Source organism: Rhynchophorus ferrugineus, unplaced genomic scaffold (genome assembly GCF_030347505.1).
Source record: "Rhynchophorus ferrugineus isolate W39M unplaced genomic scaffold, kcgeb_rfMv2 rfM6, whole genome shotgun sequence".
NCBI classification, from domain to species: Eukaryota; Metazoa; Arthropoda; class Insecta; order Coleoptera; family Curculionidae; genus Rhynchophorus; species Rhynchophorus ferrugineus.
The window spans coordinates 21,833,684-21,852,005 of NW_027472585.1; the positions used below are offsets into that span (position 1 = coordinate 21,833,684).

At 33.4% G+C, this 18,322-nt stretch overlaps 1 protein-coding gene across 2 annotated transcripts in view; it reads right to left on the reverse strand.

The window, feature by feature from the left end:
• The window catches only part of LOC143197864 (limbic system-associated membrane protein-like), a 487,089-nt gene that overhangs the window by 37,563 nt on the left and 431,204 nt on the right, over positions 1-18,322 (reverse strand). For both annotated transcript variants that reach the window (XM_076406625.1, XM_076406624.1), the window contains exons 5-6: positions 17,917-18,014; positions 837-1,011 (exon numbers count right to left, since the gene is read on the reverse strand). In XM_076406625.1, the coding sequence (XP_076262740.1) occupies positions 837-1,011; positions 17,917-18,014 (273 nt within the window). The remainder of the gene's footprint in view (positions 1-836; positions 1,012-17,916; positions 18,015-18,322) is intronic.

Below are 18,322 nucleotides of genomic sequence, written 5' to 3' on the forward strand. Positions count from 1 at the left end.
GGAAAATGTATTATGGAGTATGAAAGCTTTATGTGCTTGTGTTATTTTTCAGAATATGCATGAAGATTTGGTTATAATACATGAGGAGAGAAATAATATTAACTGCTTTGCAGATATGGCAAATTCATTAAGGGGAATGCAGTGATTAAATCTAGTTTTATCAATAAATATATACAGGCAGTAAGAGAACATACTAAGTAGAAATACAGTAATATTTAAATGACATTACAAGGGAACTTTGCATCGACGGAAACAAGAACTAAGCATAAAATGTAAATATGCTCTCTAATGAAAGTAAAATACATTACTCAGATATATAATTGTTAATTAGGTGGATTAAGACTCCGGAAGATATAAATGAAATAATGATATAAAGAGATATATATGAAATATTTATTGAAATATATATATATATATATATATATATATATATATATATATATACATTTTTATTGCAATTAAAACTCGCGTATATCTGTATATTATGATTATCATATAATGTTGTTTAAATTATAGTTTTAGTTAATATATTCCATTTTTTTTAATCGAGAAAATTTTATATGACATTAACATGTATTACTATTAATATAGCATGTTATATATACTAATTTTTATTCAAAGGTATATGTATTATGCTTAACCACCATTTTGCAATTATTGTCTCAATGAAGGAAATAAAGTTACATTTTTTATATCATGTGTTATGAGTGAAGCTACTACTACTACTACTATTACTATTACTACTACACATAACATAAGTAGTGTAGCTGACAAACTGTTAACTCAAGCAAGAAGTTGAAGGGTCATTCAAGGAAAGATAACCTGAGTGTATTTACCTGTGAGCTGGATGCTTTTCCTGGTTTTACCCAACGGGTTGTCGGCGACGCAAGTGTAGTTGCCGAAATCTTGACGGTTAACTTTCCGTATAACGAGCGTATGTCTGGATCCTCGGGATTCCATTATCCGGCGCTCGGTGGTATCCAGCTGCATCGTATCTCTGTACCATAAAACCTGGAACAACGACGGCAAGTTTCTAATTTTAAGCTTCTTACGTGCAATAAAGCAAACTAAGCAGATTTCGGAAGCGCTTTATTTATACGACTGGATACGAGTAACGGTGTGTCGCTGTGTTGCGATCGCGCGTCTTCAATTTAAATTCGTCCATTCGCCTACAGATTGCGCGACGTACTAATCGTTAAATGTTATTAAATGGCGTCTACTAGGAATACTATCTAAATATATATAGTTAGAACTATGCAACGTACCATTATAAGGAACTTATAATGGAATAAATTGAGTTTCAAAGGAATTATCTTCAATTTTCACACAGATACAGACACACATACACACACTGTAATCGTTATTTGAATTGAAATTTTTGAATATGACATTATATGATTTGGCGCTTAATTATATGATAAAATAACTCATGGGCTAAAAAGTCCCAGGCGTAACAAAGAAAACACGGTTTTTTTCTTGTTCAAAATTGAATTTATTCATCAACGTAATCTTCATCAAGAGCCACAACAATTATTCCAGCGTCGCTATAACATATCAATAACACTTTTGTATAACGATTTATTTTTGGCCTCAAAATAGGCCTCAGTTTCAGAGATAATCTCTTCATTCGAGCAAAATGTCATGCATGGCGAGCATTATGTTGAGGTCTGCGAAAGCACAGTAGTTGCTGGGAGTTAAATCTGGTAAATACGGTGGATATAGGAACAATTCCAAGTTCAATTCATGTAAATTTGCCATTGTATTGATTAACTTGTAACAAATGCGGTAGTTTTTTGCAATTATGACCTTCAAACGCTCTAATAACGCTTTACAATACTCTGTGCTAGTGCTATATCCCTTCTCGAGACAATCGGTGAATATTACACCACGCACATCACAAAATACCGAGGCCAGAACCTATCCAGCCAATTTGTGTGCTTTCGGGCGCTTTGGATGAGGTTGACCAGTTGCTGTCCACTCAGATGATGATCGTTTTGATTGAGGAGTGAAGTAAACGATCCATATTTCAACTATTGTCACATATCGATGCAGTAATTCCGGTAAGTTACAAAACATGGCCAAACACTGTTCAAAATGATAAACACGTTTTTGTTTTTGGTTAATAATGAGCAAACGCGGCACCCATTTTTAACAAAGCTTTCTCATAGTCAAAAGCTTATGCAAATTAAAATATAAAACACGTTATTTTGATATCTACACGATACTAACTTACGCAAAAGGTGAAGACCTTTCCGCCATTGAAAATGATTTTGTGGATTTTTTTAATGATCTCTCATGTTATCACTTCATATGGATGTCAACAGCGTTCTGCATCATCGGTGTCTCTACCACGTTTGAAGTCAATAAACCGACGTGTTACTGTCATTTTTGATAGAGCATCTGATTCCTTATAACACGTTTCAAGCCATTTCTTCGCTTGAACGAGATTTTTTACGATTAGGCGATGTAAAATCAATATACGAAATTGTTTTTGATCCATTATTTTGAAAATAACAAAAGCAGTGTCATTCTTAGCACAATAACTCACAAGCTTATCGGTAGAAATGTTAATAGTTTTCTTTGGAAGTTCAGTACTAAGCGAAAAGGTGGTGAAAGTAATAAAACTAACGCCATCTATGTGTTAGGCCCGGCACTTTTCAGCCTATACGTTAAGTAGTGGATGTGTAGGAAAAGTTGCGTGCCTTTCAATGAAGCCATCTAAAAAGGAAACAATGCTGCTTGGGAAAGAACTTATCATGGATTGTGCGTTGTTTATGTTGATGAGCATATAACTGAAGGTCAGTAACAGAATTTGTTTGCTCTGTTTTGTTCAGGAAGTTTAAATGTTAAAATTGAAACTCACTGCCGATCATCATTGTTTCTAAACATATGGGCATACAACATACACATATCTTATTTTAATTTAGAACAAATTTCTCAAGATTAGATGCCGAAAGAAGCTCGATGATTCGAGTCATATAAATAATAAGAAAAATCTGAACGGGTTTTTATTTGTGTTATTCTACAAATTAATATACATGACAAAAGTGTGTGAAAACAATGATTATGAAATTCTGGAGATTAAAGTTTATAAAACCTGCATTGACGCCAAGCAAGGTGTTTTCCATTTAAATACCCTTGACTCACATTTATCTTTATACTCCAGATCAAAGACCCAAACCCATATAATCTTTGAGGAATGTACTCCTGCAGTTATAACTCCGTATAATTTGAAAAATTGAAAAAGATACAGTTTTCGCCAATAACTGTATCACTTTGGATCAACGGGTTTTTGGCTCATCAATCTCCGTGTAAGGCTATAGTTGTCGTACGTTGACGTTTTCTTGAAAATGCAATCTTTGTTGATGTTCTCATTTCTAATATACCACGAGGCGTTAATACTGCAGAGAACTTTGTTTTGCTAAATTTGAATCATACAAAGGATAGTTTCCTCCATCTTATCCTAAAATTGCACACCGTAAAGCTACACTGGCTTCAAAATTTGTTTTTATAATAATGATTTATTATATAGGGTTAATTCCGATTGTACTCCATGTTACCACCACAACCAAGGTTTTATGTTAAATGTTTGATGCAGTCAAATCATTAATTCGGTTTTTATTTTCAACAATTACACACCAAGAGCCATTTGGAAAGGCAAAATTTGTTGACTGATTAATAGTGGCTTAATAATAATTCTAAAATCGTTTTGGCATTGGTTATTCTGGCCAAAAATAAAATGTGGTTTGGTTTTTTTCCAGATTAAAAAGCAAGACAGTTTTTTTGATAATAATTATGTATGAAGGAGGACCGAGATATTAATGGGATATCACATATATTGCATGTGTTGACACATTGATTTGATTGACATGCTTTTCATATATTAAATGAGTTGTGAGGGTAATTGTTATGCTGATTTTGTGTATTGGACAGATCTGACGAAAAAGCCACATCGACACGAAATAGTTTTGAATAAGTTACACAAGACTAGATAAAGAGGATAGATATTTCAGTTCAACATAATAATCAATAAAAAAATCTACACATTGAGTATGCATTATTTGTTCTGTTCGAGAAACATATACAAAAAGATCATGGTAAAAATCCGAAAAAGCTCAAGACAAATGACTCTAAAATTCTGTACTAAAGCTATACAACGTGATGTTAAGAATTTGGTGTGGTGTAAGCATTAATTTGACTAATAGGAAACATCGGAATGGAAATCAAAAAATCAACCAATAGAAATGGCGCAGTTCTACATAATTGTAACGATGAAACAAAATTGCTCAGAATTCTAAATGCCTACTTTATAGCCTGGACCTTGTCCTGTTCAACTACAATTTATTTTAGTATATGAAAATAATTTTGTAAATAAATTCGGCATATTAGTGTAAGTTTTTAGCCCAAATTCTATAATGATGGAGTTATTATCTAGGCTTAACCAGTAAATTATAAGCCAAATATATCATTATGAGTATTTGTACCCCATATGAACAAATTCCTTTTAAAGGCATGAAAAAGCTGAATTTTCTCCAATGTGCTATTTACATAATGACTGTAATTGTACAAGTGATGCTATTGCATTAATTTATGTTATATAAACTATGGGAAAATGTTTTAATATCTAAAAAAATAACACACGCATAGAACCATATAGAATAACTGAACAGAAAAAGAGAATACGTCTTCGTCTCTGAAATCTTGAATGAAAATTGATACTCTCTGAAGTGTCCTTGAATGTTTTTGTAGTTTCGAAGATTTACACTGAGAAAGTGGTACATTTGATGGTTAGCAAAAATTCTCAATAATACAGTCAAAACAGAAATTCTGCGTCCAAAATATTTCAATATTTTTGGGTAGTTTGCTCTTTCTTGTAAACCAACAACTCTATGTTCAATGTTTATCGTTCAGTCTAAAATTTCATTCCCGCATTTCAGTTTGCACCGTTAGCCTTAACATATTACATGCGATAATAATTAATTAATTAATTTAACATCTCCGCTTCAATTATGGGTTTTAAATCTAAAACACTATAGAATTTTGGTTATTATTCTGATATTTTAAAAAGTATTGTATAGGATATAGGATTCCTTAGTTCACTTAAATAATTTTCTGCCCACAAAATATCTATTATTAAGCCCATTATTAATTTAATTCGTCAATTATGTTGGATTTCGTGCCGAACGATGTTCGCGAAAAATGGTCAAACGTGTCGAAAACGGTTTGTATTTTAAAAAACGCCTAAAGTTCACAGGGGAGCATAAATAAGGAATGGCTAGCTCTGTTATGAATTGAAATCGAGGGGACATTAACTGATTTTTTTGAATTGTGGTCTGTTGCTTAAAGAATAATTTTTACATGAGATTACCACCGTTATTGAAACAATTGTTACAACACTTCGAAATTTAGCAGTTGGCTGGGTTAAATTTATGGAGGTAACATCAACCGAAAAGTAAAAGAACTATGATGTTGTGCTATAGATTAATAGTGAGTGAGAATATTTGTATATTATGGTCAGAAAGCGTATAATATCACTGGCCCATTTGTATATTCTAAAATTTATTGTAGCAACCTTGATGCATGTCGAATTTTACATAGTGGAATAACGGTCTACAAAATACCCAGAAATATAAGCCCAGATGTTGAATAAGGGCGGGGTGCTAGCAGTGCCAACTAGAACCCGATAACGAATAGCTGGCAACCCCGAGACGTTTATCTGGGATGTTATTCAGGGGTATTTCCGATCATTCAGTAACTAACAATCGTTTGGTTTAGACGTGCCACCATCGACTGCCCAAGCCTCATCTACAGGTAACACCGCTGCCATCCGTTTGATCTATTTTGTATTTTCTACATTTTTATATTGCTAATAAATATCGGTTACAAAATGTAAACACCACTGTTTCATTTCGTTTTACCTTCATTCACCGAGCCATATCAAATTACCCTAAACTATGTTGTCTGTAATTCTAATAATTTAAAATTAATTAGTTTAGATAGTGCCGGACGTATTATTTTTAACATTTTTAACCTTTAACTTAATAAATATAGTGCTTATGTTCTATGAAGGCTAACTACTTTGTTGTTTAATATTAATAAAATATAAAGACAATTTACAACAACGAGCAACTTCCATATAATGCAAAACCCATCATATAATTACTCTAATTCTATTGAATGGTGATATGAAAAGCGTTATAACTCCTTTTAAAATATGGCTTATTTGTCAAAATGTAAAGGAGAACTAATATCATTAAAAGAATATCTCACTTTAATTCCGGCCAACATCGAAGAATTGTGGATGTGGAGCAGTTTTACGAAACAAAGAACCAAACAGCGCTGCCTGACGCTCGCTAGATGCAATTCACCGCAGACAATAGTTGGGAATTAAGCTTCGACGTTTCTCAGTCTTATTCTCTGTTGGGTATAGTTTTTGTGTTTCACATAAAAAGTACAATTTTATTTAACCATTGTATAAAAATCAATTAAGGCACTGAAAATAAACATCTTTATATTTCTGTTGTAATAACTCGATTTAGTCTTTCTTAGTATGGGATAGAGAATGAGCTTTAGAAATACACAAGACAGAAACAAATATATAGCGCTACCAGCTAAACCAACTATACCGAACCTAACCTTGTGTGATTATTACCTTTAAACATATTTAATAATAATATATATATATATATATATATATATATATATATATACAAGACAGCTCATATTTTAATTGTTTGATCTATGTGTTTCAATTATAAGGGTGTTTATTCATAATTGGTTGAAATTAAAAAACAAAACAAAAATTACCTCTGTTTATCGATGATTATAAAAAATGCTTTATTGACAAAAATATCATATGACTTTAAGTTGACTAAATTAAGGTAAAACTTTATAACACCAATATTATTTGGCATTGTGATTTTTAAAATTTTTTAAATATTTTTTATCCATTTTTTTCACAAAAACAAAAGTTGCTTCATTCAAAATGCTATAATTCACAAACTAATGGTCCGACAGCTGTCAAATTTGTACGCGCGTCTTTTGAGAGTTTGGGCTAACTAAAACTAAACTAAACATATGGATTTAATTCTAGTAGGGACATCTATGTGTCAGGCCGGGAACTTTTCAGTTGGCCTTTTATACCATCAAAGTAAAAAAAATACCAACACATAGATAGCAACAATTATCTTCTACCTTTAATCTCAGTTAATATAACAAGTCCCTTTTAGTAATATATAGTCCTTTACTCGCTTTTAAGTACAATACATCAGTTGTGCTACTATAATTAGTTTGTATTATATTCAAAAATAATCAAAGACAAATTTATCACCGGGAATATCTTCCGTGTATAATAGGATTCAATATAATGATAACATTTGTAAATTTGCCTGAATATTGTTTGCTTGACTGCTGTATTTTGATGAGCGATTTCTATTAATGAAAATGCCAAGCATCAATATGAACAACTGTTACTCAACCTGATCCAGTTATTGTATTCGACCGCTTCGATAGATCTCTATATGAAATAACAGTTTTCTATTCGGTATTATTGAGTTATTCAGTGTACCAAATTCCAATAATCGCATGTGTATGGGGTTAATAAATAAGGTTTACTGTATACCCAAGGTAAATCCGACTGACGTTAACTGAACAAGTTGAACAGTATATTGCCGTGAAAAGACCAGTAAGAGACGCAAAGTCATGCTATTGAATGGCAATACTTAGCTATAGGTTGACAGAATTGTGAAGGTTGAAGAGGGAGTTCTGTTGCCCTGGCTGGACTAACGTATGTTTTTCAGATGTTAAATAACTGCGAAAATGTATCGGTGATTGGACTGGATGGAACTGGACAGCTACCAAATCAATATCGTTTTCTAACGGTGTTTGGAAAACAACCGGAAAGACAGGAAAACATTGTGAATGTATTTTGATCTATATATACTCTAAATTTCTTTAGAAAAATAATTGTATTTTCTTAATAAAAGCCTTTTTAGAGTGAAAACATGATAAGAATATATGCAAGAGATTGTAGGCTTGATGAAAATTTTATTTATTGTTGCGTTGCGATAAAACGTATTTTATACAAATTTTCCTATCTAATCAATAAATTAATCATTCTACCTGATCATAATATTTGAACAATTCCAATAGGTACTTAGGAAGTCGTCCGCCACTCAAATACCATTCTAAATAAATAGTTGAAAAGATAAATTACGCTATTACAGAAAACGAATAGCGAGAGGCAGTCGAGTGCTTGCCGCTGCCTCTTTAATTAATCCCCATCCGGAAAAACAAACACGAATCAAACGCAATATCGAAATAATTAACAAATCGAAAGCCGGATTTTATTCGAGTTCTTCCTAACCGGGAGCGGATCCATCAAGACTGTTGCCTGCGTCTCCTTTGAAGTCGTCGCAGTTCGTTTGGCGAAATCAGAACGATAACCGGAGAACTAGAACGCGGGGCGGCGAAGGAGGGGGCGGAAGGGAAACGGTCGCTTAGCTAGCGCACTTCTTCGTCGACAACGGTCCTCGACGTGGAAACGTTTCCTGGATTTTCCACCGCGTCTGGATGAAAACCTAATTGGTTTTGTTCGGGAAATAAAACGTCGACCAGCAGCAGGCAGCAGCGGTGGCGGCGGCAGCAACTAGCGAAAAAGCTTTACTCGAACGCGCATTTGAATTTCTGTTGTTTGGCGTAAAAATGTCATTTGTCTGAATTGGGGAGAAATTTATAGTTTCCTATTTTGGTAGATGTTGGCGTAATTAGCGGTGATGCTCAGCTAACCGCGTCGGGAGTGTAATAGAATTTCAAGAAGTAATATTTATTATAAAGTTTTCTTTTTCATTATTAAACACTAATGACAATTAACTCATAATTATTATATCCAGGATAGAGTTCTTTTCTTTTAGAGGCGTTATTATTAAAAATTAAGTTGGTAGACATTGTTGTTGATAGAGCCAATGCATATAGTTCATTGTTCCGTTCTGTTTTACTGCCTATACTTCCGTTTAATTTACACATAGTAGTAACTCCTTCATGATGATAGCGCTCGCTATATTGGCTGTATGATCTTGAGGGCTGTAACATTTTCATGATATTCTCATGTTACCTTGAGCTCATGCACCTTGAGAATTAATGAGGACGAAACCAAAGTATTTACAACATCTGCTATTGTATATCTCGAAGGGATCCAGTTATAAGTACCATCTAGATATTTGAGATATAGTAATACAGGAGAAGAAAATGGTACTCATAGGATATGATGGTGATGAACGGTTTAGAATTTGGTTTGGAAATTATCAAAGCGTCATTTTGTCTAGAGATTTACGTTTTGAAGAGAAATCTAGATACTGTAATGAACAATATTAGACAATTAAACTACCATTTCAAGAAGTGAAACTGGAAGAGGAAACTGTTCACGTTGAATCATAAGATCGGGAGACGAACAGCGACCAGAAGAGCACCATTGACAGTTCCGATTAATATGTCTCAGAGCTTCAGTTCCTGCGACTTACCAGGATGCAGTCAAGCCTATACATTTTGTTGAATGGAAGATAGCATTAGACAAATAGATGTATTCATTGAAGGGGAACAAAACTAGGCAACTTGAAGACTTACCAGAAGGTGCCATATCAATATCTTTTAAATGGGTCTTTAAGCTGAAGTCAAACGCAGATGGCAGCATAGATAAATATAAAGCTCGACTCGTTATTAAAGGTTTTAATCAAAGTGAGGGGGTCGACTATAATTAGACATTCAGTTCAATTGCTAAGATGAGAACAGTTCGTTCAACTCTAAGCTTTGCAGCAAATGTATCAACTGTCTTCTTGTACCGAGAATTAGAAGAAGCAATTTGCATGATGCAACTCAGCGTCTATAATGATGGCACAGACAGGATCTGCTAATTAAACAGAAGCTTATATGGGTTAAAACAAGCACCGAAATGTTGGAACAAGCATATTGGAAGCTTTTTAATTGAACTTGGCTTCAAAGTGTGTGAAGCTGATCAGTTTTTGTATATTAGAAGTGAACACAGTAGAGAACTGTTTATAGTTCTATATGCGGACGATATATTAGTAGCGACTAGTAATCAGACAGACTCGGATCTTTTCCTCACATAGCTTAAAGCAGAAATCAAGATAATAACAGCAACCATGGCGTACATCTTAGAATTGTAAGTCGAAAAGCAAGAAGATGGCAGTAACAAAATTCATGAAGAGTCATCTGCTAAGAATATTTTGAAACGCTTCAACTTTTCAGAGTGCGAAGCAGTATCTACTCCAATATTGCAGTTTGAAGAAACTTCCCAATCAGCAAAGAATAATGCAAAACAGAAGTTTCCATACAGAAAAACAGCCGGAGTATTAATGTGTTTAATGCTTAGAATTAGATCAGATCTGGATCTGGGAGTGTGAGCGTCTTGTCTAGATATCTCGAATATCGTACCGTTGAAGATGTAATATAACTGAAAAGGATTCTTCGTTATGTAGCCAGGACAACTAATTACGGAAACACGTACAGGTCCAATTCAGAAAATGCTAGCTTGGAGTGCTACAATGATGCAGATTTCGGAGGTTGCTTATAAACAGGTCAATCGATATCCGGACTTATCATAAAGTATTCTGGAGGGCCCATTTCATGGTTAAGTCAAAGAAAAGCTACGGTGGCAAATTCAGCTACTAAAGCTGAGTTGTTGGCTGCAAATGAAGCTGTTAAGGATATTGTTTAGATAAATCGATTGTTTCGCAGGATCGCAAGGTTTCAAGATGTTTCAATATTAAAAATTGATAATTCGGCAGCAATAAAGTTGGCACAAAATGCTGAATTCCATTGCAGAACTAAATAAGTATCAAACAAATACTTTTCCTCCGAGAAAAGCTTGCAGAAGGAAGAATCGTAATTCAACATGTCTTGACTGAGCAGTAGGTGGCGGGCATAATAACGACTTCAGATTTTCTGTGATGAATTAGGATTGCTGTGGGATTAAATTATTTTTCTTTGTTTGATTATTGTTCTTTGTTTCATTATTTGAGATTATTTGCATTTTCCACTGTCAAACAATAAATTTATGATTATTCAGAAATATTTTACTTAATTGACTTCTAGCATAAAGTCAACGTAAGTAAGTACCAAAATCTCACAGCAATTAGAAGAAGAAGCTGGCCATTTCAGTAGACTTATCACTTATATGTTATCATAGTTATGTATATGACTTAAGGCGTAAACTATATAAGAATTATATGGCAACCAGTCGAAGAAAAAATAAAAGTCATTGGAAAATGACAACAAAAAAAAATAAAAGTCATTGGAAAATGACAACAAAATAGGGATCATATTGATCACAACATAGTTAATAACAAGACAAAACACTTAAGAAAAAATGCAAAACCTGAATTTCTACGTTGAAATCCGAAATATCTTATGTCGACAACAGACACGTCGGAATCAAATAAGAAGATTAATGGCTTAAAATGAGGGAATAACTTATAGGAGTATCCCAAGGTGGAATTCTGGTACTAATCCTCTATCCGTTATATATCAATGATATATTGAAGGAAATTATGGTCCATTAAGTATTATCCATTATTCGCAGATGATGAAGTACTCTAACAAATAGGTAAAACCAAAATAAAGAATATAAAGAAACTCCTGACATATAGCCATAAAAGAATAGACTGGGCTTTACCAACTGAGAAATCTACGCTAAAACAAAATACAAGGAATAACAGATCAATTGAAAAGTCCTGGCCTACCATAGTAAAACAAATTTTTGGAATTTTTTTTTATTTAACACAATTCCCTTCAAGGGTGATACACTGATTATAGCGACCCTCCCACTTTTCGATACCATTTTTGTAGTACGATTTGTCCTTTGCTTTAGAATCTACTTCAGTTTCGGCGATCAACTCTTCATTCGACGAAAATTTCTTCCTAGCGCGCATTCTTTTGAGATTTGAAGCAGCACTTTCTTTTTCTTCAAATGTGGCCGTTCGTCTTCAAAAAAGGCGATTTCGTCCTTCAAACGATTCAATAACGCTATGTAATAGTCGCTGTTGATGGTTCTTCCTTTTCAAAGCTAGTCAATGAAAATTATTCCATGCGCATCCCAAAATACAAACACGTTTTGGAGCGGGTTCATCGTGTGCAGTCCACTCGGATGACTGTCGATTGGACTTCGAAGTGAAATGATGGAGCCATGTTTCATCCATTGCCACATATCGATGCAAAAACTCGGGTTTATTACGCTTGATTATATTACAACACTGCTCCGAATCATCAACTCGTCGTTGTTTTGGTCAAAAGTGAACTCGCACGGCACCCAATTTGCACAGAGGTTTTTCAAACCCAAATATTCCAATTTGCACAGAGGTTTTTCAAACCCAAATATTCATGAGCGCTATGATGTACACGTTCAGTTGATATCTTTAGAGTGCCTGCTGTTTCATTCAATTTCAATTTACGGCAATTCAAAATCATTTTGTGGATTTTTTAAATGTTTTCGTCGGTAACAATCCCTTTTGTGCATCCACTGAGTTCACCGTCTTCAGTGCTCATTTCACCATGGCTAAACTTAGCATAGCAATCAAAATCAACCATATTTTCCTGGAGCAGTATCCGGAAACTAGACATCAAGCCATGGTTTTGTTTCAACTGTATTTTATCCCTTCAAAAAGCAATATTTTATCAACACGCCAAATTTCTTTTTATAAATTTTTTTTCACAATAATAAAAGTAACTTCACTCACAATGCTATAATTCACAAATTAATTATCGGATAGCTGTCAAATTTATACACGCATCTTATGACGGTTTGGACTAACTAAAAAATATATGGATTTAATTCTAGTAGTGACATCTATATGTCAGGCCGGGGACTTTTCAAATGACCTGTTATACTAATAAAAAGAACATAATTCAGAACAAAATGTTTCACACAGCAGTGAACACACTTGGTATCTACACATTGAAGACCTGGTAGAGGCATCTCTACGGCTGAAGATAAAATCAAAGCGGTTTTTTGAAAACCTATGCCCTCATAAGAGCCTAAGGGCTCTGAGAACACCACATGGACAACATGGACATGGCGCAAGAGAAATAGGTACAAAGCAAGGAAATGGGAACATAGATTATCGTGGGATGTGCTCTAGTGTATATGAACACATAAATATTAAAAATAAATAAATGACTACTGTAGAAGGCCCATTTTAATTTAGAATTAAATTTAAAAATAAATATCCAGCACCATATTAGTCGTGCATTAGTATACCATATACATACTGGCACTATTGTTAAAATCATTATACCTGTCAATTGTAATTTTTTTTTGACACAAAGTTCCTATAATAGTTTCTGTTAGCCTTAATCATTATTTTTCCATTAAAAAACCATTTTAAATCTGCACAGATTTTTTTTCAAGTTTATCCAATTTTCTGGAAACATTTGGCAGCGATCCAATCATCAGCCTGCTTTCACCCTTCTTCAGCGATGCATCCATGTTGTTGTAACAATCTGTACAAGTGGTATTCGGAGGACTCTAAGTCTGGTGGATAAGCTTATAGATGAATATTACGGGATATAGATGGCAGAACTTCCTAATGGAGTTCAATAGTCTATTCGTCTATAATCTCTTAGCGCGAGGCCGAGTGTTGTCATGCAAGAAGATAACTTTGCATCTGTTATTTGGTATACTGCTGTTTTTTGCAACAGTAATAGTTTCAGTTAATTTTAGCAACTCATAATGATATCTCTTATATCCTGATACCACCATATATAGTACATAAAAACGTTTATGGCTGTTAACATTCCCATTCGATGTCAATGTTGATAACTCTCTCGGGCTAATCGAGTAGTTATAATATAATACAAAACCCACATTAGCTTTGCTTTATAATAATAAAACGGTGATACCGCAGAAGCCATATTGCTTTTCTTTAATATTCCCACGGCTTGTAAATATTTGCAAAACACTGTAAACTCAAATGACTTATCAACTCCTAATGTATTTCAATGTTTGATCCGATTTTGAACTCGGTTGTCATCCAACCAGTCCTCCAGTGTGCTCTAAATGATTGACATCAAAATATCACTTTTAAACCTATACAACCTAAGCCAAAGATTGGGGATGGCAGAATAGTATCATCATACGTTTCTAAAAGTGTTTGTTGGCTTCCATCAGAAGGTGTCATCAACAAATCAATTAAAAACAATTAAAAAATTAAACCAACAAAAAATCTGATAAATCTCGAGAGTGCAATTTTGAGTGTCCTATTACTAGCATCTGCATGCAGTTATTTTATGTAGATACATGTCCGACCTATCAAATTTATCAGTTTAATTCGGTTGTTTAATATTTGTTTTTTAATTTACACGAATACATTTTCATCAATATGTAACACTGATCAAACTACACGGAAGCTAATAGGCGGTTTTCAGTCCTAGCTAAAAATTTTGATACATTGTTGAATAAATTATTTTAGGAAGTAATGAGAACAATTTTTCGGATGAATATAAAATCGGTAATACTCAGGCGACTTATAACAGAACAAGGAACAAGATCCATTTGTCGTAGTTTCTACACCGCTCCAACCCCATCAATTATTCGCGCACACAGTCATCGAACAATACCTCCAATGCAATTTGCGAGTTTATTAACGAGACCATCGCAGCTAATTGGCCGCAGAGAGCTCGATGGCCACTAATCGACTTTTAAAGTTTTCCTCGTTAGTCGGGCATCGGAAACTGTCGCCAAACGATGACCGGACGTTTTTTTTTTCGTATTAGCATTAGTTGGCGTGATAAAATATTAATAAAGGGACATCCGGTGACACATGACCTTTACACCGATCAATAGGAACGCTTGAGGTTAAATCTAGTCCGCTTCCGGTTGGTTCGCGCGTATTTTCTAGGCACGCAAACGGCTGTTATGTTAAATCTACAGGTATGACAACGTAATATTTTAATAACCCCTTTCGACTAATTTATTGTGCCTATTACGATGGCAGATAAAACATAATTTCTTCTTTGTATAATTTCAAACATATATAACACTTTCTATTTTAATTTATATTAGATGATTACATGTTTTCTGGTCATATTTTCAATATAAAATGCATTTATTGAATATGGTACATAATATATTAGTCCAAATATATTCCCCAACTTTCTAAAGTTTTTCCCATCCTTTGATATGGCGAAGCTGGTTGAGTAGTAACCGATTTATCGATCCATATTCGCTCTTTCTCAGCATTTCGAAAGTGTTTGCCGGTTGGTTAGTTGCGGACTTCCCATCTAAGCTACAACAGTGTGTTCTTTACAACTTCTGCAAACTGTGGCTGAGTGTTGTCATGCAAGGGTATGTGACACACTATTGCTGGTTCTAATTATAACGATACGTCATCAAGTTCGTTCAATTAACGTCAGTAGACGTCACAGCAAAAGTTTCATCAGCTTTTATAAATACCTAGTAGCATTCTTTGGCCATTAATATTCCGCCTCTGAGTCGTTGTGAATGTCAGTTTTCTGAACTAACCAATACATTATTCCGCCTGTGAATATCATAGTAGATCCACAGAGAACTCTTCTTTCTTTCCTGGACATACAAACAATAATAGCAAGCATACAAACACTTAATAATAATGATAAATGAAGAAAAATTGTCGCACATACGATTTGGAAAGATTCTAAAATACGTCTCGTGACACTATCTGTAAGAAGATATATTCAATCAGCATTATTTTCAAAGCAATCTTCCGAAAAGCCAAGCTTCCAGTGTTTTTCTTTACTTAATATAAATTTGGAGGATAGCTAGATTAAGATAGATTAGGTTAATAGATAATTAAGATAGATAGAGGATAATAGAAGATAGATTTGGATTAACAGTGGAGGATAGCTATTTCCTATACAATATTTGAAACATATGGAGAACTTATGTAGCATTTGAACATATTTATCATCACATCATAATATATTTATTGTAACAAGTTATAACTGATAATACTTTGTAAAAGCTGAATTCCTTAAGGTTTGCTATCACACCCTATTTAACAATTTCGGCTAGTTGCATTTAGCAAAAATGCCATAAAAACTTATAAAGATTGATAAATGTTGGAAGCAATTTTTCCCATCAATCCAAGCTGAGATAATTTCCCAACACTTTATAGTTATAAACTTAGAAACAATATCCTGTTGTTCTATTTATAACATGATTTTCCTTCAAATCCAGATATTTCTGTTTTGGTTTTTATTGCATCCGTCATTTGGTCATAACCTATTATCGTGGGTCTTCCTCTGCTTGTCCATTTAATATAAAGATATATTATCTTGGCATTTCTATTCAACACATTTGAAGTACAAAGCTTATTAGTTCTTTTGCAATAAATATTTTAATATCTATATGTTGAGATTTTTTGTTTTATAGATTTATCAAATAATATATTTGTTTTAAAAATTACTATCTTTTGTGATGGGATTATTTTTTATGATCTTTCTTTTTTGTCTGAAACTATATAATCAAATGTTTGGTTTGCACCCAAATATAACTAAGATAAATATACCTATTCTACCGTTGTCATTTCACATAATTATATGCGTACATACTTAATTACTTTTTTAATCTTTATTGTATATCTTCTGTTATATACCCAGTGATTGATTTTAATCATGTATCTCTTTCTTGTATATTTATTGATGGTTCTATCTCGTATGACTTGGACACCCTTAATTTTTTTTCTGTATAATAGTATATTAAAATTATTACTTATTTTTCAAGGACTTGTTCCTTCATTAAAATTTATTAAATAACTTATTCTACTCCCATCCTATTTTTCTCTAGATCTTCAAGATGCTTTTTTATTTCACGAAATTCCAGAATTGATATTGATGATGATTTGATGTTTATTTGATTGGCACGAAAATCAAGTGGAAATAAAAATATGGTTATAGTATTAATATAATCTTAAAAAGCAACAGTAAAGAGGTAACATTAGACCAGAAGTTAATCCTCTTTATACCACTACTTATAATTGGTAGTTTATAAAATTAATAGCTTTCGATGATCTGTGCTAAGAATATTCTAGAATTTCAACTTTAATTTGAGAGAATTTTAAACAATATTGAGGTGGTTTGTCGGATATTCTCTTGTCGCCTGGAAGACCAAGAATGTTCGAAGGCAATGGATTTTAAGACCTATTAAACGAGAACACAGTTCAGACTCCCAAATATATTTCGGAGTACTTAGTAGTTCGATGATATAGAATGGAAACGATCCAAAAGAAGATAAAAGGGTTTCCATATGAACTGACTAAAAATGCCACTTCAAACGATTTTAATCTTTTCCACCCTGTTATTACTGGCGACGAAAATTATGTTAAATGTTAACCTACTATGACAATATTCATCCCACCAATGCAATACAGTCGATTTGACCTACAGTAACGATCGACACTATTCCTGTAGAGGGTTATCGACGTTAATTAAAGTTTTACGAAAAAGTTATTCTCTTGCATAGTTGTGAAATATATACAGTACAACAAACATATATATATATATATATATATATATATATATATATATATATATATATATATATATATATATATATATATATATTGTCTTTTAGCGTTGTTTTTCTGAAAATATGCTTTTTAAAAGTGAGAAAAAAGAACGGATTACACGCAAGCACCTAATAGTTAAATTACGTAGACGTCTCGCTACGTAAGTAGAAAATAATTGTATTAAAAGTAACGGGAGACACTAGACAAATTTACTAAATTTACGAACTAACTAAATTACTCATAGTCGAACTGAACACGGTTATCTAAAACACTTCCGACTTTCTGCTTCAGTTCATCAACATCGTTTTTCTGCACCCGTCTTCGATGCAAACTAATCCCGCTGGTCGCCAAATGTGCTTACCTCTGGTTGATTTTCTCCGTGAACTAGGCAAACGAGCTGCGCCTCTAAACCTTCCCCCGAGTAAACTACCGGACGTTCCACTGTAATTTCCGGCGGATCTGAAACAAAAATAACCTAAATTCGCATCGGATTTAACAAAAGATAAATGGATATAACAGGTTTTTTTTAGTGGAATGATATACGGGCGGAATAATGGAAACAAACATTTATATTCGCATGTATATTTATTATATTCACTTATATTTAATGGTTTTGTATTAATATTAGGTTGACAAGAACATATTTACCACATTAAAAATAAATTTCGATCATATCGGCTGTCTGAGCGGAGAATATCCTTCGACTATTTACAGGTCCGAATTAATATGAACACTATGGAATATAGTACATCTTGTTGCATACTGGT